General features: G+C 38.4%; 1 protein-coding gene across 1 annotated transcript; it reads right to left on the bottom strand.

Moving 5' to 3' along the window:
- suclg1 (succinate-CoA ligase GDP/ADP-forming subunit alph) lies at nucleotides 1–23,143 on the bottom strand. Its single transcript, XM_006787175.3, has 9 exons — nucleotides 23,009–23,143; nucleotides 21,075–21,175; nucleotides 17,963–18,079; nucleotides 17,503–17,715; nucleotides 17,016–17,073; nucleotides 15,679–15,762; nucleotides 12,983–13,134; nucleotides 8,625–8,813; nucleotides 1–2,657 (listed from the first exon to the last, which is right to left on the bottom strand). Exons 1-9 carry the CDS (start codon nucleotides 23,040–23,042, stop codon nucleotides 2,631–2,633), a joined length of 975 nt encoding a protein of 324 aa, XP_006787238.1. The 5' UTR covers nucleotides 23,043–23,143; the 3' UTR covers nucleotides 1–2,630.
- Nucleotides 23,144–24,609: the final 1,466 nt, after the last annotated feature.

Below are 24,609 nucleotides of genomic sequence, written 5' to 3'. Positions count from 1 at the left end.
CCAATTTCAATAGATTTATTATGTAAATTATTGGGATCATGTCTGTGAAAGGCGCTTTATAAACAAATAATATAGTGCTTTTCTACTCTGAGTATTCAAAGTGCTTTTATACTACAAGCCTTTCACCCATTTATTTACATACACACACACACACTCTACAAGCACATTTTTCAATGCCAATTTGCTTTTTATCTAACATTCACAAATTCACACTCCACTGGATGTATTGGGGACAACTTAGGTTTCGATATCTTGCCCATAGATACTTCAACAACTGATCTTTCGATTAGTTAGTAGTAGATCCATTTTACCTCCCGAGCCACAGTCGCCGCTGTGTCCAAATTTCTGAGTATGACTGGAGATAGTAAACGTTTATCATCTAAACTAGAAAAACTTCCATAGGAAATTAACCTTAAGGGCTTTGTATAACTTACAAGATGAAAACAAGCCAGCTCCCAAAGTAAGTTCATTTTAATTTTGAACCTTCTGTTACTTGTGATAAAGTTGAGTAAATCCTAAAGACGGAGCAGTTAAACTGCACCAAAGGGTTAACTTTGGCCCGACTTAGTTCTTGCATACAAGCAGAACACAGCTTGGAAGTACAAGAAGGAACTTCTGAGCCTCTAAACAAATAAGCTTTCTGTGCCACTGTCAGTCATTATGTTAATTCACTAATGCAGATTAAAAAGTAATTGTTAACAATGTTTACACATAATAATCTGCCTTGGCTGACTGCTGTGGAACAGATAAGAATAGGCTGTAAAGATGTCCAGTGTAGGGCTTTATATGCTTCATTACACACTTTTGTTCCCAGTGAGTTAATTTAAATAGATTCTGTGGGCGCAAAACCAACTGTAACCTTATCTTCCCCTTTCATTTTCTCTCACCCGCTCCACGCTCACCTTGTGTACAGTAATGAGGTGTCGGTTTAACCTGCAACTTTTTGTGGAAGTTGACTTTGTGTTGATCAGAGAAAAACCTGAAAGTTTTCTGTGAATGCTCACACAAGCTGTATGTTGCTCAAATATACAGTCTTAGAAAATACTAGCATTCAGAGCAAAGCTTCACTTTACCTTGGCTCGATAAAACTCAAAAACCACACACGACTGTTGTAGAAAGCTTGGGAAAAACGACAGCCTCAAAAATAATCATGCATTATGAAAGTTTTACGTTTTGTTCCAGAGGTAAGAAAACCTATTACACAACCCAAATGAAATTTGTTATGCTAATAACTGAAAATCCAACCACTGAACTGAAGTTCCTCATTAGTATGTCACGCAGTGCACTTGGCTAAGTGTTCATTTTATTTACTTATTTAATATTTTTCAGCTTGGATGCCTCCACTCAACAATTTTCCTGATAACCTCTGGATGTTCAGTGGATAAATGTCACGACGCAAGAGTCGTGCCCATGAACAAACGGAGAGAAGAGAAATCTGTTGAAGGTTTTAGATTAACGATTATGGGTGTTGTGTTGTCTTAAAGTCAAGCGCAAGGACAGGCTTCATTTTTCAATACTGGCAAAGGAAATGCTACATTAGATACTGCATTGAGTTCCAGATACTCGTGGAGACCATCCCTGGATAGACGTGACATTACGACTTCCACTCTCTTCACGTCTTTTCATTCAATAGTGACTTGAGGATAAATGACGCTTCAAAGAACTTAAAGGACACTATGCTCACAATTTATTCAAGGGACATATTTGTGGTACTGACTCTTGACAAACCTCAGAGCAGTTCACACTCCAACAAAGAGAGGTTGAGTAAAAATGGAGGGTGAAACAAAAGCTGCTCTCCCTCAAAGATCGGCACTAACAAGCTGATACTAGTCAATACTAGTGTTCGACTTTATGACTGAATGTGGTAAATTTGACTTCCAATCTCTGAACGAAATAATCAATTGGCCTAATCATCGTTTCTTCTTAAGAATGAGTCAAAACTGAAACCAGATGCAGTGACTTTACAATGGCAGTCAGATAAGGCGTTTTTATTTATTTATTAACATTGCAATTTATAGAGAAGCACTTTTGTCATAAATGCTCACCTGGCAGTTGTTTCTGTATCTATACCACATTGCCTGCACCTTCTGCATCCCCATTTAAGTGATGATTTGTACTTCTCGAGTTATTTTAATGATGCCTAAAAATCTAGGGACAGCAATGCCGTTCTACAAGGAGACCACATCTGTTTCTTACATATGCCACGTGAAAGTACAGGCGACACAGCTGAAAAAATGATATGAGAAATGTTTGTTATTCGGGTGGGCAACCAGTGAAATTAGTGATGAAATCCATCATAGAGCAGGAACAGCAGAACAGAACGAAACAGATCACTGTGGCGTCGATCCGTAAGCTGCCGACATTGTGTGGAGAAGGAAAACATCTATAAAGCTTTTACATTGTGTAGAATGGTTTCTTTAGGATACCAGTAAAACAGTGTTTTATTCTTTCCATTTATGTGCAAGGTATGAGTTCATGGCAGAAATTACAATATAAACACTTCGTGTGCGTATCGTAGTTGAAATAATCGGGGTTTACAGACACTGTAGGGGCATATCCACCCCCAGACTCAGGCTGCTCATCTCAATTTCGAGGCAGGGGGTAAGAGGTCAGCTGCCTTCTTGCGCAATTTACAACATCTTCCTCTTCTCAAACTCCTGCAGAGATGGACAACACAGAGGAAGAAGAAAAGAAACAACGTGACATGAAGTGAGACAGACGTGAATGATTTATTCATGCAGAATTCACTCAGCTCTGTTTTGATCCCATGTATCAGATCTGCTGTTGAAGGGGGAAAACAGAGGCGGCTAGAGCTGTGGAGTGCCTGTTTTTTTTTGTTTTTTTTTTTCCTGGAGAGTGCAAATCATGTAGCATGCACATCTCACTAAGTTCCAGTTGCCAGCATTAAAATAGCACACTTCCTCTGATTGATAGGGACTACCCATCTGCAAAAATCTGATTTATGCGTGGTTATGGTTGTTCTGTTTATCAGCACGGTCCAACCATGTGACTATAAATGAGAAAGCATTATGTTAGCCATTAAAAAGGATGTTGCTATTTACATATTCAATTTGGGAAATATCACACAAATCATAGGATGATAGAATACGTCGTTCCCAGAGAATTTTCCATTCCACAGGAGGAAAGTAACTTAATGCAAAAGTCATTTATCAGGTCTACAGAACACACAAGTAGTCATGCACATGTCGGCCTATTCCTCTGTGGCGTCTGGATACCTGAAGGTCTACTGCCACCTTCAGGAGGAAACAGGCTTGTGTTTGAATAATGTAAAATGCTCGGTAGCCAACGCAAGCGCCTTCTTTAAAGCAACAATTAGATGGAGTGGGAGGAGGGAACTGGGGAGCCATGATCTTGTTCACCAAGTTTGTGCTTTATAGATGAGGTACAATTAGAAGAGGGGAGGTGGTTAGGCTTTTGGCTAAAAAAAATAAATAAATTACAGGACACAAAAAAAGAGTAATGGGTTGGAAAGAGTGACAAGAAAGACAAAAAAAGAGGGGGTGTTTGTGACAAGCAGAGAGATGCTTTGTTGGTCCGTGTCAACAGACTAACTCAAAGGTAGGAATCATAGCACTAAGGTAAGAAAGCAGAGCCGTCTGTGAGGGAGGGGGAGGAGAAAAAAAAAAGGAAGAAGAAGAAAAAAAGAAGCCTTCTTTGTGAGACAGTGTCTAATGGTTGACAAGTCAAGAGCAAGAGGGGGAGTAAAAATGAGCAAAGTAGAGGTTGCCACTCAAAAGCGACAGGTGAGAACACGCCTGGATTGAAACTGGGGAGAGCAGACGAACATGTAATGTGAAAGAAAAGCAAAACCTTTACAAGCGAGCAATGACAGCTGTGACACACTTGGGCACGGATACATGAAGAAAGCAGGCCTTGTAAATATGGTCAGCACGCCTGCTTTAACTTTTAAATATATTATAAAAACAAAATCCAGATTCGATATTTTTGTGTCTCCATAAGCCTTTGCAGCTTTATCAGCGGGATAGGATAATACTGTCTGATTTTGTAAACAAGTAAAAGGTCATAATTATTCTTCCTTTGCATATAAATTAAGTTGTTCTCAGATAAATATAGGTTTACTGATTTCTTCTCCTTGCACCCAGCGCAACTAAATTTTGCCTTTGTTTATCATTGCGAGTGTGTTACTACTAATTTTTGGCTTTGTGTGGGACGTGGAAACCTACAGGAGCTTATTGGATTTTTTGCATTTCTTGCTGGTCTGCAGTGGGCAGAGATTGTTTTTAAATGGATGTCACACACTTCCAACATAGTTCAGCAACAAAGGAATCTGATGACATTTGTAAGGTTGTTTGCTTATATAACTAATACTGCATGATAAAAATCACATCCATGCAGCTCTGTTGAAGATTTCTTTTGTAGTAGGGTGCACATAAGATTTTCTTTTCCCCCCCTTATTGTGCGTTTAATGTTATTTGGAGATTCAACAGTTTAGAAGTTGTACTGTAACAAAAACATACAGTACATGCACAAAGAAAATGTTTTTAGTTAACTTGAATAAGAAACAAAAAGGGTGTCCTAGCACTGCTGAAACAATAAAAATGGCACAAACACTAAAAGGATGATCACAATCCTGAGATCTGTGGGAAAGAAGACGCAGAAAACAAATTGTAAAGATGAATAAAACATTCCACAATAAAATAACAGGAAAAAAGAGAAAACTTCAGGCTTTAAATCTTTTAAGGCTATGACTTTATATCTAGTTAAAAATGAGCCATGAACTGGTCGTTGTCTAATCTTCATCCTGTTACCCCCCGTCTGAACTTTTCCCTCTGATAGAAAAAAAGCCGCTGACTCAGTGCGTTAGTGCAGCTTGATGCTGAAGATGTACACCTTGTTCAGTTTCATTTTCCTGTCTAACATGCATTAGACAACAAAGGACCAAAGTTACACCCGAGGAATAAATATTCCTCATTCTGCCACATTTTATTATTAATATTATTTTTTTACTTTTACTAAATTTTCAAATGGCTACACACAGAATGACAGAAGGAGGCACTATTAGTATACTGTGTCCTACTTACAAGTGAGCTTGCAGTCTGTACCTGATTATTCTTATGATGAACATGGTGCAAGGATTGGTGTGGGAACAAAAAGCAGTCATGTTCCATTAAGATGTTTAAGAGGTTAAACTATTATTAATACGTGAAATTAGAGATTTTATGGAAACCTTGGCCCTTCTGAAATGTCATAAAGTTTTCTCGAGCTCACAAAATATTGTTATAATATCTGATTGCATTTGATGACGCATGTATAGATTTCTGCAGATGCACGTTTGGACTCCTGATGTTCAGGTTCATGCAGGTCAGCTGATACAGTAATGCCCCGGTTGTTGTTCCTGCCTGCAGAGATAGCATTATTTCTACTTTCTTCTCTTACATGTTATTACTCCGATTAAGGCGGTCAATGAGATTAACAGAGATGTATGAACACAACGTGCAGCAATATGAGCAACCACGCAGCACGTTTTTCATCATTACACACAATGATTATGAATTAAACTTTGGGAAAGAAAGTCATGTAAATCTATATCTGCGTGCAGTAGTGCCAGCAGTGGTAATGAAAGTATAAGATGATGAATGGGTGTAATACATGCTTTCACTTTTTATACATCTTGTTAACAGTTCTTCCCTAGAGATAAACTGAAATAAAGAGGCAATGCCAGCAACTCTGCCACAGTAAACACACATTTATTCATTTCTGCCCTTCTCTTCTGCCTTTCTTTATAGCATATTAAAAGTTCAATCTCAACCTTTGCTACTCAGAAGAGATAAATAACTAAATAAACCTCCTTACATGAGTACATTAACTGTGATAAGAGATACAAGTGACCAGGATCACAAGATATTTTGGTCTGTGAACTAAAGAGAAGAATTATCACAATCTCACTTACATGTAATTATGCTTAAAATATGTTTATTCATCAGTTGATACATTGCATTTATTTTATTTTTAAAGTTTATGTAAACAAGTATATTTTATTAGTTCTACATTAAACAATGAACCACATATTTATGCATGGGGTAGATATCATCATAATTTTTTGCTTTATATGCATTTGTTGTCCTAATTTTTAAATTGCATGTATGTAAAGATCTGAAAAAACATAAGTGTGACATAAATTGTTTGGGACTATAGTTAAATTAATAAGAATTCTGCTTGCTTCTGTTTAAAGTGAAGCATTTTTAATACCGTTCCCACCAATGACTAAATATTCCAGCAATAAGTATTTTCATATCATGCGATACTGTTAAATTTAACTATCAATCAGCTATGATCCACACACAGACACATTGGCGGGGGGGGGGATTAATTATTTATTGGATCGCCTGCTGAATTTGTAACTTCGCCCATGCCATTAACAGTCTCTAATTTTTGTGGCAGTTTTTGTTTTTTGTTTATGAAATTCAAATAGATTTGTATGAGTTTTGTATGTATGCATGTATGTAGGTAAAGTATTTATTCCTTAAAACCCAGCCAGAATTCCCAAACCAACGGATTGCAATCTGTGTGCCTCATGGGCACACATGCCAATGAACATACTGATCACAATTCAGTATGTTTATAAATCACACTTGTTCACAGAATCTCTTCCTTCTATTCCAACCTTTCCACCACCACAGGTGAGACCAAAGACTTGTTAAAAGACTGCAGAAGACTACTGGTTTAAGCCAGGGCCTCCTCGCGGTAGGATATCCCAGACCGGAAAACCTTACGCAAGAAGCAGCCGTCTCCCTTCGATGTGGAGGAGTAGCAGTTCTACTCTGAACCCCTCCCAAAGCACTGAACTCTTCACCCTATCGCTCAGGGAGAGACCATCCACCTTTCGGAGAAAGCTAGATTAACAGATTGATGGCTTTCTCATCAACAATGCGCCATTTGGTGACAGACTGTTGCATAACATTTAAGACAGTTTACCGACATAAGCCATCAATTCAATTTTACCAATTAGATTAAACGTCAGCTAGTCGCCTAATTACACACATCCCTAGTCGTGGGTTTTCGAGTATGACAATGTCCCAAATCATATACAACAAAGAAGCCAACAAAGGAGTGCCTAAAGAAGCACATTCAAGTCATGGAGGAACCTATCCAGTCTCCCGACCTCAGTCCTATTGAAATACTGTGAAGATTCAAGCTGCCAAGTATCATTTAGAGCAGCAGTCCCCAACCCCCGGGCCTTGGACCAGTACCGGTCCGTGAGTCGTTTGGTACCGGGCCGCGAGAGTAGAGGCTCAGGTGTGAAATGTATGGATTTCAGGGTTTTTAAATCGGTTTTCAGCGTTATTTTGTTAACGTTTTTATCGTTAACTCTGTTTTCCTGGGTCTTTTCACGTGTGTTATGAATAAATCTTCTTTTATTCCGGTATCGGTACTAGTTTTATTTTGTTGTATTTATCCGCGACACCTTAAAGGCTGGTCTGTGAAAATATTGTCGGGCATAAACCGGTCCGTGGCGCAAAAAAGGTTGGGGACCGCTGATTTAGAGAGTTTCAGTAAAGAGGAGTGAACCAAAAATCCCTCCTGTAATCTTGCAAACCTGGTGATCAACTTAGAAAGCATCTTACCACTGTGCTTTCCAACAAGGGTTTCTCCACCAACTACTAAGTCACATCAAATACTTATTTCAATCAATGACAAGCAAATTAATTTATAATTTAATTTATTTTTTTTGGATTATGCAGTGATTTTCTGTCTCCCTCCATTAAAACAAAGCTATCACAATAATAATTTATTTATGTGACCAAACTTAAAAATTCAGGAGGGATCAAAATTATATCCCTTACTATAGATACATTTTTTTTTCTTTTTCAGGGCTGGCAACACTAACGGGTAAACGCCATCATCACAATTAACGCGATTAAAATTTTTAACGCGATAAACCCATCTGGAGCGTAGAATGACTCTCTGAATGTCTCTGCCAACACATTTTGGGCAGTTTGTTCAAAGTTTGTTCGTTCTGCGGTCCAGATGCGCTCCAATAACGTTGGCAGCCCTACTTTTTTTTTTTCTTGTAAGAATCTTACTGAATTTATTTATTTTTTTTAAAAAGTAGGAAAAATACAGAGAGGTTTTTCGGGGGGGGGGGGGGGGGGGGCATTAGTAAGTAATAGGTCTTATTTTATAGTATAACCATATTATAGAAAATCAGCAAATTGCATTTTTGCAAAAAGAAAAAGTGCTCCTTACACAAAATAAAAGGTTAATGTACGTCACTGGACTCCCCGAGCACCATTTTACTGCTGTAGATGGATGAAGCAGAACTTGTTGATCAATGGTTTAGCAGTTTAATACTGCACTCTGATTTTAGGCGACAAAATTGGGCTACTCTAACAAATACCAGCTCTGGATCAAGCTTAATTTCACCATGACAAAACCATGCAAATACACCCACCTGGGCATTTGTTATTTCTGGCACTGCTAGCTAAAAAGCTTGCTGTTCTCAGCTGATCTAAAGTCACCTGCAGTCATTTCTGACAGTTATCAATCACTGACACATTGGAGCCTTACTATAGGACTTTCCATCACTGTTCATGATTACTAATCTTTGAGCCTTTGAATATTTACTGGGCCAAGTGACTCACCTTGAACATAGTGCTGCCCAACTGAGCAGGGGACATGCTGACTACAACTCCAGCTGACTGGAGGGCTGCAATCTTCTCTTTGGCTCCACCCTTTCCGCCAGCGATGATGGCACCAGCATGGCCCATTCTACGGCCAGGAGGAGCAGTTAGACCAGCGATGAAGGATACCACAGGCTTTGAATTATCACCCTGGAAAAGGAGGAAAAGGAAAATCTGAACATAAAAAATAGGGTGAAGATGCACAGAAAAGGGGAAACTGCTCAAGAGAAAGTGTCAGATGCAAATAGCGTCAGGAAGCACAAGAAGAGAAAAGTTGAATCCTCTTTCTGCACCTGCATTTTATTCATTCATTAGAAATGAAACACCCCTTGTCCTCCTATTAGAGAATCCCATGATAACAGGCTTGTCTAACCCACCATCTCTGTCTCAGTCTGCAATATTAAAACAAAGGGTCAATCAAGCCATTTAATTGCATGGGTTGGTGTATGACCAGATAGGGGTTCAGGCTCCCGCCGTTTCATCTCATTTCTAAAATGGTAATTAGTCATGTAGGCACTGATTAGCTCAGTACCCATCTATACTGCTTTCTCACTGATGGATGATACATTCAACAGTTAAGATCATTTCCAAGGTGAAGAGAGCTAATATTTCATCTTCACCAATAACACAACTAGCAAGGGGGACTGTGTGTGTGTGTCTGTGCGCACGCACATGAACAGCAGCTAATATTTCATACTTAGGAATAACAACATAATTGCAGAGGACGGCTTGGTGCGTGCATGCACAAATTTAAACTAGCGCACAAACAAACACAAGTGCACGCACGCAGCCTTAGTCCTGTGCTTTCAACAGATGCTGTGGCTCATCCGGCGAGCTGCTTTCAGAGGGTGAATGTGGCATGCTTTACAGCCTTTACAGCAATATAGTGAGGTCCTTCAAAGACACCCACTTCAAACTGCCATTTCAGCTTCAGATTCAAACCTGACACTGGCAGGAACAAAATGGCAGCTACTAATATATACTAGAGATGACTTCTGATAATTAAGACTCACAGGACACCAGCCGGGGAAATGCTGAGGACCTTGGCTCAGAAATGCACCACTAATGAGGCATTAACACTTGAATAGTTAACAGGGAAATGAAAATAGGGAGGGAGCATCATTTTAAAGTGCTCTAAATATGTTGGAAGCATCTGTTCTATGCATCGAAAATGTATGCATAAAAACAAATTAGCACAAACAGCCCACTCAGTATTCAGGAGTCAAATCACGTTCTAAATAAACAAACCAACCTCGTGTGGATCAAGTCTTAAATCTACCTCAAACGCAAGAGGTTTAATTACTCCATTAATCCCTGCTTCCCCGGGCTCCAAGCAACAACTCATACAGAGAAGGGTGTCATATTACAATATCCCTTTACCCGTCTTTTGTCTTCCACTGTTAGCTGTACAGATTTATTACATTAATTATGAGACCAATCGCATAATATAACGTTCTAACACCTCCTCTGTGCCAACATGACTGGAAAACGCCTTTGTTCTATAAACACAAAATACCCTGCTCTAAATTGAGGAATTGTTTTCACAAGCTTAAAAGTAAAACTGGGACACGCAGGTGGCCTCACCAACATGAGGGCGGGGTGTAAATAACATGTGCCAGCGCTTCAACTTCAGACTTCATCCAAACTACAGCCTTCCTTAATTTTCAGGGTTTTTTTTCACAGAATAAAATGCTTATTTAAAAGGTCAGTGGAGATGGGGTGAGGACATTTTATTTATACATACCCACCACAGTAGTCGAGGTGCCAAATACTATGACGTATTTGATATGCGTGACCCAATTTTAATATGGCGTGGAAAGCCTTTTTCTGTTAGAAAGCCTGTGAGACTCTTGTATTGATAAACCGCTGATACAGGTGATGTTATAAAACCACTTTTTACTTGGCAATAGAGGGCATCAACACCAATGAAGGCTTAATGCTGACATATGCCCTACATCATAAAATCTGACAGCAGAACCAAGTGGGAAGTGAGTTTGTTTTCTTGCATTTCACTGAATTAAAGCAGCGGTAGACAAAATAGTGTGCAGTAACTCAGCTGTAACACTGATGGATACTGAAATCAATACTTTCTCCCCTTTTGGTCTAATATGTCGTTCGCACGTCAGGAGATCAATTTATTAAATGTTGCATAACATAAATCAATCATGACACTCAACCTTGGGCACTGAATACACAACGTGTCCAATGTGGCACAATTTGTCAAACTAATGCGAAACAGGGCATTTAAGAAACAGTTTCGGGTTTAACGTCTTGAAATGAGTAATGTGGCCCTCTGTGAATACAGACTCATCTGAAAAAGCTCAGCACAAAACTGTTTTGTTTATTTCACATGAGATATTTTAATCTTTCCTGTAATGGCTGTGTTGTGCCAGGTTCAGCCAAGGCTCAGCTGGGAAAAATAATAATTTGCTAAAAATAAAACGCATCCCTTCAATAAAACCCAGTTATTATGGAGTATGAACCTGTTTTTGAAAGATGTCGAGTCAGTTCGGAGGTCTGGTTATATAAAAATAGAGTGGATGATGTAACCACGCTAAAAGACCAGAGAATAGTAGATTTGTGGTGGTGCGTGGGTGGGTCGAAATTTTAGCAAATAAAAAAAAAAAACTGATCGATTTATACTGTAAAAAAACCCCCTAAAAAACAAACAGAAACAAGAATGACCTCCATGAACTCTGCTACATGTGCTGCGCTCTAGGGACGGCCATATCGTTTTAATTTTTGAGCATTCGTTGAATCACACTAGAAGTTGATCGTTTATGTGACGACATGTTGGTCTGGTAGTGAGCATATCTACAGCTGCTGGTAGAAGGTGATGGCAAGGCACTGATGATACTAAAAGATAGAAATCCAAAGACTATGACAGCTCTGTGTTCAAATCCAAAATAAGATTAATAAAAATAAGAGCCTTTTTGAAAAATCACAAATCTATCAGCAGAGATCAAACCAAATACCAGAATATCAAACAATGGCCATTAGAGAGATGTGCAAGATTAATGCTCATGAGCACAGCTCCAGACCCTTTCAAAATTGACAAACCAATCTTAAATGTGGGATTTAGCTTGGAACAAGACATAAGGTGGGTTGATCGCTTATATCACTGGTGTCAATCAAATTTAATCAAATCACACCTACGCTACCCTGATGACGCACATTGCCTGTTTTATAATGTGCTTGACACTAAACAATAATATTTGATATGTTCTTTTTCCCTCCACTCACCTTAAACCTTATTTTAGATAAATCCAAGTTTCAGATCAAACTGAAAGTTTATTGGACCAGGTTTTGGAGTTTTCCACCCTGCGATTAAAGCCAAGAAGATACTGATAGAAGCAAAACATACTTACGTGTATTAACATTTTATTTTAATGTAGCCTACTGCTTATTCCAGACACAGTGCATCAGTGACTTGAATTTGAATGTATCCAAATCTAGAAAAGTTGAGTTAAAGTAAAAACAATGTCTTCAGATATCCCTCTACCCTTTTTCAACTATTACAGTTAAAGAATGCCATTTTATGTACGATGTTCTACACAATTAACTTTCAACATGAGATCTGCAGCTTACTCCCACGCTCTGCTGGGCTTTTTCTTGCATGTGTTTCATTTGAACTGTCCCTTCCTGTCAACACTCTGGATGATTGGATGGCGGGTGTTTGTACTTTATTTGTTGAGTGTGAGAAGTTATTCTCCTGAGACACCAGGAGGAGATGTGCATGCATTAGAGAAGCTGAGGGCAAATCAAATTCATTTCTCAGCTCGAGAGCACCATAAACGCGCACGTGGACACAGAAGCAAACACATGCACACGGAAAAATTAACAGGCTAAAAGTATTCTGCAAAACACCAAGTTCAGACCCCGAAATTTTTTTTTTTAAATATATACAAGTTCATAGCCACTGGGATACACAAGTCAATCCTCACCCCACTCTTTATCACATGTGGGCATCACAAAAGGTTCACTGTTCATCAGCACTGCTGATTTCAGAACATGTCCTGTGAATCATACCTTCATCCCATCTGTCAGCTTATCTTGATCACACAAATCACACTGACACAGAGAAGTAAGAAAGCCAGCCTGAAGATACGATCAAAAAGAGATACGCTCATAGCTCATATGATGGCTTCCAGTCTTCACTTGAGCTGACATATTTTGAAAGGGCATAACTGAGAGCTAATTCAGAAAAGGATACATTTTTTATAAGAACAGATATATGTGTTAAGGTGAAGCGCTGTGTGAGGGGATATTAGCAGGAGAGTGAAGTGAGATTATGGGTGTCCAGTGTGTCATTTCCTTACAGAGTTGTGCTGCTTCAGGTACTCTGCTGCATTCTCCTCTGCATTTCCTCCAATTTCTCCAATAAGAATAATGCCCTCCGTCTTGGGATCCTGCAGGAACACCTCCAGACAGTCTATGAAGTTTGTGCCATTAAATGGATCCCCGCCAATACCTTGCAGGAGACAAAGTAAACACTTGATAATGATAATGCCTGTGAATGAGGATCACATGGCTGTTCAGGCTTCATCAAATAAGCAGCTGCTGGAAGCCAGCTTCACGTCAACAACATTCGATAACCACTACCAAGATAATCTGGGGATGCTTTGCCCGGACTGTTTCACACCACAACAATTAATATTAACTGATTTAATTTCCCAGTAAATCTGGTCTCATTTTCATTGAATAGTGCCTTGATTAGCAAATGATGTACAGTATACTGTATATCAAGTGACTTTTAAGTTCTAGTTTAGCATTTCAGCAGGGCAAAATTGACTCTACACAACAAATAAACATTGGACACTGATCCTTTAGATGTCCTACTACTTGCAATGCCAGCATCAACATGGCCGATATTCGGCCAACACATCAATACATGATCCCTGACACTTACACAGACAGATTTTAAAAAGCTTAATTTAAATAGCTTCAGTTAGCTACCAACTTCGTCAGTCTGCACTTTGATGCTGGGCTTATCACGTTGTTTTGTTTTTTTTTTTGGGGGTGGGGGGTGGGGGGGGGTGGGGTGGTTTGCAACAGCTGCCTGCTCTCCATGGAACCAGCTCTAGGAGATGCTGTAAAGCTCTATAAAATTAACTGCAGTCATTTCTGAGACATTTTGTTAGGGGAGAAAAAAAAGTTAAACTGGACAGAGTCAAATAAAAACAAAGATTCTCAATCATTTTTCAGCTTTACCTCAACTGTCCCAAATCATCTACATCTCTGCGTGGTACTTTAATGTCTTTCGTTTCATATCCAGGAAACAAAAATTACAAAGCTTTTGAAAACCACAAGGGTGCAATAATCATTTTTAACAATACTTTCCATCAGGATCTGCAAAAGCATGGGCAAATATCCACAAGACAAATCTCCACAGACTCAATGTCTTCTTAATTTATATTCACACCATTAGAAAACCTGGCAACACCAAGAAAAAAAAATTACATGCATACTAATCAAAGCGCACCCACATTAACAGCAACAAAGATGACAGTGATATTAAATATTGCATTAACTGTAATTTGCTGCAGCCCCTAGGTCATACTCAAACTTCAGAAGTCACGAGCAGACCCACCAATAAACTCCGTTTAATGAACTCTACAATATTTAATACTGTTGCGGCACTAGCTTTATGAAGTCTGGCTAGAGGACACTCCATAATTAAAATGTCTAAATAATGATGAAGCCAAGTTGTTTTTCATTTAATTCCAGAGTCCAAGTAGCTCTTTGATATGGATTTTCTGGTGGCACACAAGTTGGCCAAAAGAATTTGTTTTTGTAAAACAGTTAATCTTTTGATGTTTTGCCAAGATGTAACAAAGCTGGATGTGATTGTGTCATTACTGAATGTCAAGATGTTCTAATAAAATTTAAACAGATATTCTGAGCTGCCTCCTAGAAAGCAAACATGCTGATGCTCATACTGTGAATAACAATAGGGAGCGATACAAAATTGATGAATGAATACACTGGGTTTTTAAACAGCAGGAAACAGAGTTTGGGAAAATGTCACAGGTTGTGCTATCAAGCAGCATGTGTTGTTAATCCATGCTGTAAATCAATGAATTATTAAAACAAGGCTATGAGAAACTGCAGAGAAAGTAGGGTAATAAACAGATGGGTGGGTTAATGGAAAGTCCCACATCTATAAACATATGAGATATGCAGAAAATATGATGTTACCTGCAATCCTTTATCTGCTTTTATTTACCAGCTACATTTGTAATAAATGTGTCATTATTTTACAGAATGTGTAAAAACTAGTATTGTCTTTTTTTTGATGTACCTAAAAAACAAAAGAAGCATGAATTTAGGAGAAAAAAGGATATATTTAAGATATATGGTACACAATCACATTTTACGGCTATAGATGAGCGAGTGAGATGAAAAACACTATCCTTAAGATTTTCAGGACAAAGACTTCTCTTCTCATCTCAGCCACTCAATGGATCTGTCCGATCTCAATAGGGCTCTTCAAAGATAGTAGCACCTTTAATGCTCAGATCTGAGAGGAATATTCTGAGCACCGATCAGAAAAGTGCCTTTTTATTAGAAAACGTCTGAGCTATTTGCTGAAATATATTAGCATCTGATGAGTTTTAGACCAAGGTGAACTTGGAAGATCACCTTCCTATTTCTACCGAGTCCTGTAAAATATTCTTCTTCTTCTTTTTTTTTTTTTTTAAATCTCTGGAGTAATTATTAAAGATGAAAGTCTAATATCTTATCACGTCTAAGGTCCTGCCAACATTCACAGTGAGGTTTAAATTAAATATAAGGATGTGATGTTGAGTGCTTGGTAATAAGTGACCAGCATGTCTTCAAACCAAATGCAGCACATACTAATATAAAATTCTCTCTGTTCATGCCTACAAAATCTCCCTGGCATCTACTTTGAGCAGTTAAAAGCTTGTTTTATGTTGCACAGATATAAAAATACATTCAGCAGCACTGCGTGTTCAGTTTAAACTTAATATGCCAAAAGTCATTAGTAGCTTACCAACACAGAGTGACTGGCCCAGGCCTACTTGTGTAGTTTGATGCACAGCTTCATATGTCAGGGTACCCGATCTAGAAACAATGCCTGAAAGAAAGAACTTCTTAGGTTTCTTTGCTTACAGTTAAACATCATTAAAAGAAATATTGGTCAAAGGTTGTATAATAAAATAAAATGCAGCTGCCATTTTTTGTCAGCATCTTTTCACCAAGACATAAAATACAAAACTGATCACCATCATAACAGCTGCTCCCTCTATGCTGCGGTAAAAAAAATAAATAAATAAATAAATGGCAGGCGATTTACTACATATATAACAGACTTCCTGTAAAGGTTCACTAGCCGGCAGCACATGCTGCACGTCAAGCTGTCAACAGCAGGAGCTCGATGTAAGATCTAAATAGTGCTGTGTTAAAAAAAAGGGAAAAAAAAGTTCAACCTGGAAAGAAAGGCAGCGTGTTTTTCTTCAGCCATTTAATGACTGTGGTTGGAGAAGCCTGATCCTACAGGTGAGTGTTATTCATTTTGAATTTTGACCCCTATATTGAGTGTCCCCATTCAACTACTAGTTAGCACAAATATCTAGTGAGCCAATCACACGGCAGCAACTCAGTCATTAGAATGAGAAAAGAAAGGTGATTTTAAGTGTCTGAGCGATCCATGGTTTTTAAATTGCCTGACATACTGAACTGAGTATTTTAAAAAAATTGTTGATCTGCTGGGATTCCCATCTTTAGGGCTTACAAAGAATGGTGTAAAAAAGAGAGAATATCCAATGACAGGCAGGTCTCCAGGTGAAAATGCCTTGTTGATGCCAGAGGAGAATGGCCAGACTGCCTTAGGTTCAAAGGAAGGCAACAGTAACTGAAATTACCACTCGTTACAACCAAGGTATGCAGAAGAGTATCTCTAAATACACAACTCTTCAAACCTTGAAGCAAAAGGGCTACAGCAGCAGCAGATACCACTCGTGAACAGAAAAAAAGGAAACTGTGGTGACAATTTGCACTGGACCACAAAAGATTGGGGAAAAAAGGTTGACTGGTCTGAGAAGTCTTAACTTCTGTTACAGCAGTCGATTCTCTAAGAAATGTTTCCAGCATCTTGTTAAATTTGTGCCATGAAGAATTAAGAAGGTTCTGAAGTTGAAAGGGAGTCCAACCTGATACTGGCAAGGTGTGCCTATTTAAAGTAGCCAGTGAGGGCATACAACACCATGTAAGCTCTCTAGATTTCACACATTCTTAAATACATTAACTTTTGGCATTTTAAAGTTATATTCAATTAAGCTAAATGTTTAAAGCTTTTGCCTGTGTGACCTTAGACACATCACCACTCACCGATTCTTCCTTTCTTGTGAATGTGGCCTGGCATGATGCCAATCTTACATTCCCCAGGCTGAGAAAACAAATAAAACCCACATATTTCAGTGTATATCTAAAACAAAACACATTGTTTTATAATTTATGACAGTGTTAAATCATGATTTTTGTTCATTTGCAGTTCCTTATTACTTCATTGTAATTTTTTTAAATTTAAAAACCTGTTTTTAAACTTTTTCTTCTATAACAATAAGTAATAATAATATAATAAATAACAATTTTTAAAAAGACAGTGATTTGCCATTTTCTCCATTTTATCTACTGGATAAACTCCCATGATATTAAAAAGAAAAAAAAATCACTCTTATTATTAATGCATTAAATCTCAGGGAGTCCATGAGAAGGAATTTGGGCTTTCAACCCTCTCAGCCACCCCCACTCACACAAAAAAAGAAATAGAAATAAGTATATTTGTCCCCCGCTGTGTATTTATGTATGCACTTACATTAATGACTCCTGGGCAGTTTGGGCCTATGAGGCGAGTAGCGCTCTGGCGCAGAAGCTTATGTTTGACTTTAACCATGTCCTGCTGGGGGATGCCCTCAGTGATGCACACCACCAGAGGTATCTCTGCGTCAATGGCCTCAATGATGGCTGCTGCCGCGAACGGAGGAGGTACATAAATCACAGAGGCGTCTGCCCCTGTGCCCTGCTTTGCCTGAAGCAAAGAATAAAAGGCATTGGCATTGCATCAACAAAAAAAAAAAAAAAAAAAAAAAAAAAAAAAAAAAGGACATTCTCAAGTTATGAAACAGTGCCACCTAATGTTATGTTACAAAAATCCATCTGCAAAGGATCACAGTAGGAAGAATACAAACTACATATTTTAGTTCTTGTTTTTAAAAAGAATTACAACAGCAACAAGCACAATTACAAAACAATTAGACAAGGAGTCAAACACACACCTCCTTCACAGAGTTAAAAACTGGCAGGCCAAGGTGAGTCTTGCCACCCTTGCCAGGGGAAACTCCTCCAACTAACTGGGAGCCATAGTCGAGAGACTGCTGACTGTGAAACGTCCCCTACAAGTGAAGAGGAAGAGAGCGCAATCAGTTTGTGTACACATGTGTAATGAAATGGGTACAGCCACTTCTACGGCACCAACATTGAGATATCATTGCAGACAGAGTGGAAGTAGGAAATATGATGCCATCCAAGATTAATCACCGGTGCTGCTGAGAAAAAGAATAAATACAGAAACTAGGCTGGATTCTAGCAGGGGGTGAAGGCACCGGTAAATATATTCAATGAGAAGGAATCTAAATGATCTTGACAAATGAGTAATGATGTAAGCTAAGTTTAATCTCCTAGCACAACATTTGAAAAACAAATCAAAAGCAGCGTTGGATAGTCGCCAGCGCCGAGTGTGAAATATCTCCCAAGAAAGTTCGTTTACAAAATATTTCACACACTGTCACTTCCATGTGGGCCACGGAGAACATGTCGTGCTGCACTGCCAAGGTTTGTGCATTTTATTCTAGACACGCAGGAAGGCGATTCACCACTTTGCTTCAACCCTGCCCATAGAAACGCGTAAAATATAATAATCTCAGACATCCTAACTCAAGCATCGGGTTAAGCATAGTTAAATCTCAAGAGTATACACATTATGATGCACTAATACTTGATCTGCAAACACAAATGGGCTGTTTCTAACAGTCTGTGGATGCTGTAACTTTAGTAAGACACTTTTACCTTCCACACCTACACGTAAACAGAACATTTATAATATTTCACATGATCAAACTACAGTTTCAATAAAGAGCTGGAAGCAACTGGCAAACAATATGTGCTGTACACATGCTTTAAGACTTACTTCAATGAACAGGATGCAGCCGCAGTAACACTAAGGGATCACAATGCATTTTGTAGATCTGAGAAAGAATAATTTAACTGAACCTCAGTTGCACCTTCGCAGAAAATGAGCTCATGAATTCAGACCGAACTGATTTTCTGCTGAACGAATCCTATCTGCGTGCAGTCAGTTAATTATCACTCGAGAGGCTGAAACAATGTAGATGGAGCAGCACAGACCGTAACTACAAGCGCAAATAAATGACCTTAATGTAAAAATTATAACCAGCCTATTAAGAGAAATTAGAAGCTATGAATCAGCATTTTCCCGCACATTTGTAATATAGTTCTTCACCCTGCTAACTTTGCTGTTTTTGCCGGTCATTATTATCGCAAATGTTGGTACAATAATTTTGAAAAATGGCTTGCTTATCAAGCCAGGAAGACACGGCAATGTGCACTCAATAGCACTTGCTTCATTTCTCATCCTTTTCTAATTACCCAGAGTGTTCACTAGAACTATATTTAACAACCTTTTATTATGTTGAAGAGAAAATGGAAGATGAAAAATGAAATGTGAGGAAGGACGCGGGGCGGGGGGAATATAAATCTGTGAAGTCCACGTTTCTGGCTTGTTGAACACACTTGCCAAGAAGATTGTAATTCTCCTTCACTGCCACTTTTCAAAGCAAATCACATAAGGTTTTTCATGCACGGAAAAAATAATAAATGAATCAAAGGATCAACAATCTGCCAAGCAGAGTTAAGCTTGGTTAAAACCATGATAAAGGGTAGTTGTGGGGGGGAGGTGGGGGACAAGTCAAATTAAAAATGAAAATTATTTTCCATTTAAGAATAAGCTGGAATAATTAAAGGATCAAACTTGATTTATAAGGCTGAAACAAATACACAAAATCCACAGCAAACAGCAGAATCACAGCAGTATCAAGTGTTCCAGCATTTACACAAACTTCGCATCAGGGACTTTTTACCAAACACTTTTACATTTTGCTAACTTTAACTATTTCAATTATTACAGTGCCGCAAAGCCTTGAGCCACCCCTTATTTCTTTGTACTTTACTTCAAAGGAGCCAGACTTTCTTTTATTTTTAAGGTGCTCTTGAACAATAGTTCTCTGAGCTTTTTGAAGGTCTTTCAAAGCTGTTCTTTGGACACTGAATGTTTTTTCACTCATTTATAGCCCAGTTCTTGACACTGACCTATGAACACAGCTCAAGGGACAAACCAGAGTTGTGTTTACATAGCACAGAAAAAAAAGTTTTTAAAAAACTGTTTTAAATTGGACTGAAAGTCAAATGTAAAAGAGTCCTATGGAGTGATGAATCCACGTGTGGAATTTTTGGCAGGTGCAGGCTGTGTCATGGTTTGGGGCTGCATTTCAGCCAGTGGTGTTGGAAATCTTGCCAACAGTTCATAAGTGTTGGACTTATGAACACAGGAAAACCCTCTGGTCTGGACTTTAACTCTATTAAGAACAGAACAAAAAGCAGTTAACATCAGAAGGTCATTCAAAACAGCTTTGAATGACCTTCGAGAAGCCTGGAGAACTATTCCTGATGACTCCCTGAATGTTTGCATATGTTTTAATAAAGCTCTGCACTTACTTTCCGTTTTCCCAACAAAACAAAACAAAATGACCAGAAGACCAAGGCTTTTGCACAGTACAGTATTTGATTCCATTTTAAACCTTTTAAACAACTTTTAAATTGTTAGTGAAATTATGATTCTCTGTTTTGTCAATCTGTTTTGACATGAGTATGTGCCCTGAGAGAATAGAGTAAGGACTATGTTTGGGTTGTTAAGGAGAAATAAAGGATTCTGCTCTCCTTGGGGCAATGCAGGAGCTTTTCTTCATCTTAGCCAAGGTTTTAATGCTAAAAGGTCTGAGACAAATCTCTAAGACACAACAGACTTATTAGGCTGTAAACATAAAATTAACTTGAACTACACTGACATAACTTGTGCCATTAAAACAAAACTGAATTTAGGCAGAAATAAAGAATGAGATTTTTACAGCTGATGGAGATGAACTTTTAAAATGTCCTTCTGGTAATCTTACTCATACAGAAAGTCTTTGACATACAAAAAAAAAAAAAATGAGGAATTGTGTGTGCAGTAAGGAAAACCTGAGATTTCACAACAAGATTGCAGTAACTTAAACTGATGTGAAGCAAAAACAACGAGAAGTTTTCAGTCCAAACCTGCTTCCCCGTGAAACCTTGGCAGATGACCTTCGTGTTCTTGTCGATGTACAGGTTCTTTCTTGTGCCTGTGTAGCAGTGTCTGACTCCACTGTGCTGCACTAATGGACGGGGGAAAAGGGAACAACAGAGTCTTTTTGTTATTTGTGAGAACTTAACATACAGGCAAGACTACACATTAAACCCGTTTTGTTCAAAGGAGACGTGTTTTGCAACAAGTAAACTGCAGTTTCTCTCAAATCTGAACAGATCCTAAACCACTCTTCTCACAGTGGACAGCACAGTGTTTAATCAAATATTTACCTTTCCGGGGAGCTCCTACGCTCCACACTGTTTTTGGCAACAATCTTTTACCCTCCAACTATCCTTCAAAGTTGCTGAGCAACATTTAAAACTTTCTTTTGAGACTTAAAGAGATATGTTTTACAGAAAATGTTACCATAAAAAACCCCACTCAATTTGTAAGACTTCTGTTCAGTTTTATGATAATTTTAGTTAACCTACGGAGGCATTACAAGTTAGTTAGTGTTTGGTGTAACAATATGTGTCCAGCAGCTGCAGGTCACGACTCAGTTAAAGAACTTTAATCAAGGTTTATGCACGCTGCGAGGCATCTGATAAGACAAAGACATAATCTCACCTAACAGGTAAAATGACAAATCTGCTGCACTACTCACAACATGGCTATGAGACACTTTTACTACTATACTACTGCATTAATGTCAAAAGACTATGTAGTTAAACTCCCCTCACAGCAGAAAATTACCATGGAAATCAATAAAGAATCAAATATAAGCAGTGACATTGATGACATTAATATAAATTAAAGCTCATCAGTCTCCAAGTAGCAAATGGGTAGCTAGGTGTTTCACATTTTACAATTCACATCCAACTGCAAGAAAAAGATCAATGTATTTTCTTATTGTGCGTACACACAGTTCGAAGTGAGTTTTCTATACAAATATTAATTATATTAAAACTGCATCTGTCTGACTAATAACAATTATTATTTCAGTTCTTGCAGTTCCTTCAATGTCATGTGAGACTCGAGCTTGTCTTGTGGTGATCTTTTCTTCCCTCTTACTCACTTTGTGAAGCTACTATTCAAAAATAACGGTGCAGCCTATTTACTAAGATGACACTGCCGAAATAAATAATATGACACCGTGATCTCTACAGGCTAAAACAAATAAACTCACAGGCTTCTTTTGCCGAACACACTGTTCTGTAGCCCAAACGCCCCAAAATCATTCCTGTTTTTCTTTTTCAGTTCAGCCCTAACACGTGTTTGTGACTGGGCTAATATTAACCAGCAGTCTGACTAACTGAACTTTGACCCGCTTTCAAACCTCCCACAAGACACAATTTATCAGTGAGATAAGCAAAGTTCATCTTAGCTAAAGTCTCAAGAAAGGCGTACTAAATTAAAGTTATGTCGCCCTCTAAAATCTAACGCAAACTTATTAAGTAAGTAAGTAAGAAAGTAACATGCAAATAAACTGCCTCAAAAAGTTCATTTAGCAGCTTTCAGTTACTGCTCGATAAAAAAAAACATGGGCTGATGAACCTGCTGTCACACACAGACGTTGTAGTTCGCAAGACATGCAAGGTCAAAGATCAACGATCAACAACTAACACTTGTCCGGAAGCAGGCTGGTAGGTGCTTAAAGTTAGATTTTATTTAGCGTAAGGCTAAGGTCCTGCTAACTGTCAGTGAGTTTTCCCTGCATTCCTCTACGGTCTCCAGGCTAACGTGGCTAACTAACGTGTAAGCCCCCTGACAGCCAACCCACAGGAGCCTTGCTAGCCGGTGCAAAACTATATGTGCCTGCAAAGCTAATGTAGAGCACACAGACGGTAAGTATACGTGTGATACCGAAAGCAAACTGTCAAACAATTTGTATGACTAAACTATTGTTTGCTACAATACTTACAAAGCAGCCTAGCAAACAACCTGCTGTGAGACATCTTCGGTCATTCACCAATGACACTGGAGACTGAGGACCTCTCACACGGATCTTAGTTGACCATAAATATCCCGGTGGAATCGAGAGTTTTAAAGAAAAGCACTATAACAAGTCGTTAATTTGCACTGAATTTATAATTGTCAGTATTAACTCAAAGAAATTACTATTATTTATTTTTAGTAAGCGGTGAGCTTGACAGTTACTACACAAACATCGGGGTTAAAAAAAAAACAGGCGAAAAGTAGGATACTTGAACCCACAATGAACTATGGGTAATGAAGTTCTGACATAGTACTTGAAAGACAGCACCAGTGCCATAATGGCACTAGAGGGCGCATAGATCATATTGATGTGGATAATGCCGCCGAATGTCACTTTACAGGACCCTGAGCCAGAAATAAATATTGTGTTTAAGATGTTTGTTTCTTGACCTTGGAACAGCAGTAATTTGAAAGGGTTCTAGTTCACCAAGGTCCTGGCAGTCTTAGGAGCTTGAAAATAGGGCAACTGAACTTATTTAAGTTTGTTGAAGAAGTTTTGCCTCTCATCCAAGAGGCTTCTTCAGTTCTAAAACCAAAAGGTGGAGAGTGCTGGGTATTTAAACTCTAGTGGGGATTGTCTCTTAGGAGGTGGTCGTTGACCCACTATTAATCATGTGTGTAAACACATATGAGCCAAGGTATGAAAAAAGGCGTGGATCATTACTAACAGTAACAGTAATGATTCAGGTGAAACCATCGTTTTTGGAGTCCATATTTCGAAACACATTGAGGCGATTGATGTTTGAACTAGCACAATATAAATACATCTGAGGCTTTAGGATATTTTTAACTGCAGGACACAGGTAGGACACAGACACGGATTATTGCCATTTTGTGAGATTTTATTTGTTTATCACAGGTACAGTAAAAACAAAGGTATTTAAACTTTTATATAGTAAAATGATACATAACAGTGAATATTACCGATACATCAATGCACAGCTGTAATCAACAAAACCAGACCACCTTAAATATAAAAAAATATATATTAATATTACACAGCCGTTAAATAATCTACAGACATCTTCAGCTATTAAAACTGCCGAGGTTTTCTTTCTTTGGAAATCCCAAGGCAGGTTTCTTTCAATTTTGAATTCACTGTGAAATGACAGTGCTCTTATAACTGCTGCTAATTTACAGTTCTACAAGTGTGAAACATGAAAAAAAGACTTTAAAAAAAGGGGAACTACTTAGGCTTAGGGGGTGGACCGCGACAGTTACTAAATGCGTGCAATAATTTTGATGGTATCAGATTAAAAAATAGGCTTCAGACTATAGTGCTTCTGTGCTGACTCTCTGACGAACACACACACACCTTTTTTTTTCAAAAAAAAAAAAAAAAAAGTGCTCATGAGCAGAAGAAGCCATCCTCACGCAAAATTCAAGTTGTCCAATCATAGACGACCAGGTCCTCGGACCCTGATTGGTCTGACGCCACCGTCACATGTCATCGTTACGTGTATTCACAGAGACGTCTACGCTTCTTCTCGGTTCTTTCTACTTTTCATCAGAGGGGGCTTACGTACC

The sequence above is a fragment of the Neolamprologus brichardi genome, chromosome 6 (genome assembly GCF_056152115.1).
Source record: "Neolamprologus brichardi isolate AB-2024 chromosome 6, ASM5615211v1, whole genome shotgun sequence".
In the NCBI taxonomy this organism is placed as follows: domain Eukaryota; kingdom Metazoa; phylum Chordata; class Actinopteri; order Cichliformes; family Cichlidae; genus Neolamprologus; species Neolamprologus brichardi.
Note: the sequence above shows the minus strand (reverse complement) of the source record. Positions and strands in the feature narration are given on the sequence as shown.

Coding starts and splice junctions, on each gene's coding strand:
- suclg1 (XM_006787175.3), bottom strand. CDS start 23,042: ATGTCTCACAGCAGGTTGTTTGCTAGGCTGCTTT. Junction 13,135..15,678: donor GGGCCAGTCACTCTGTGTTG/GTAAGCTACTAA, acceptor GTCTCCTGCAAG/GTATTGGCGGGGATCCATTT. Junction 2,658..8,624: donor TGGGCAGCACTATGTTCAAG/GTGAGTCACTTG, acceptor CCATCTCTGCAG/GAGTTTGAGAAGAGGAAGAT.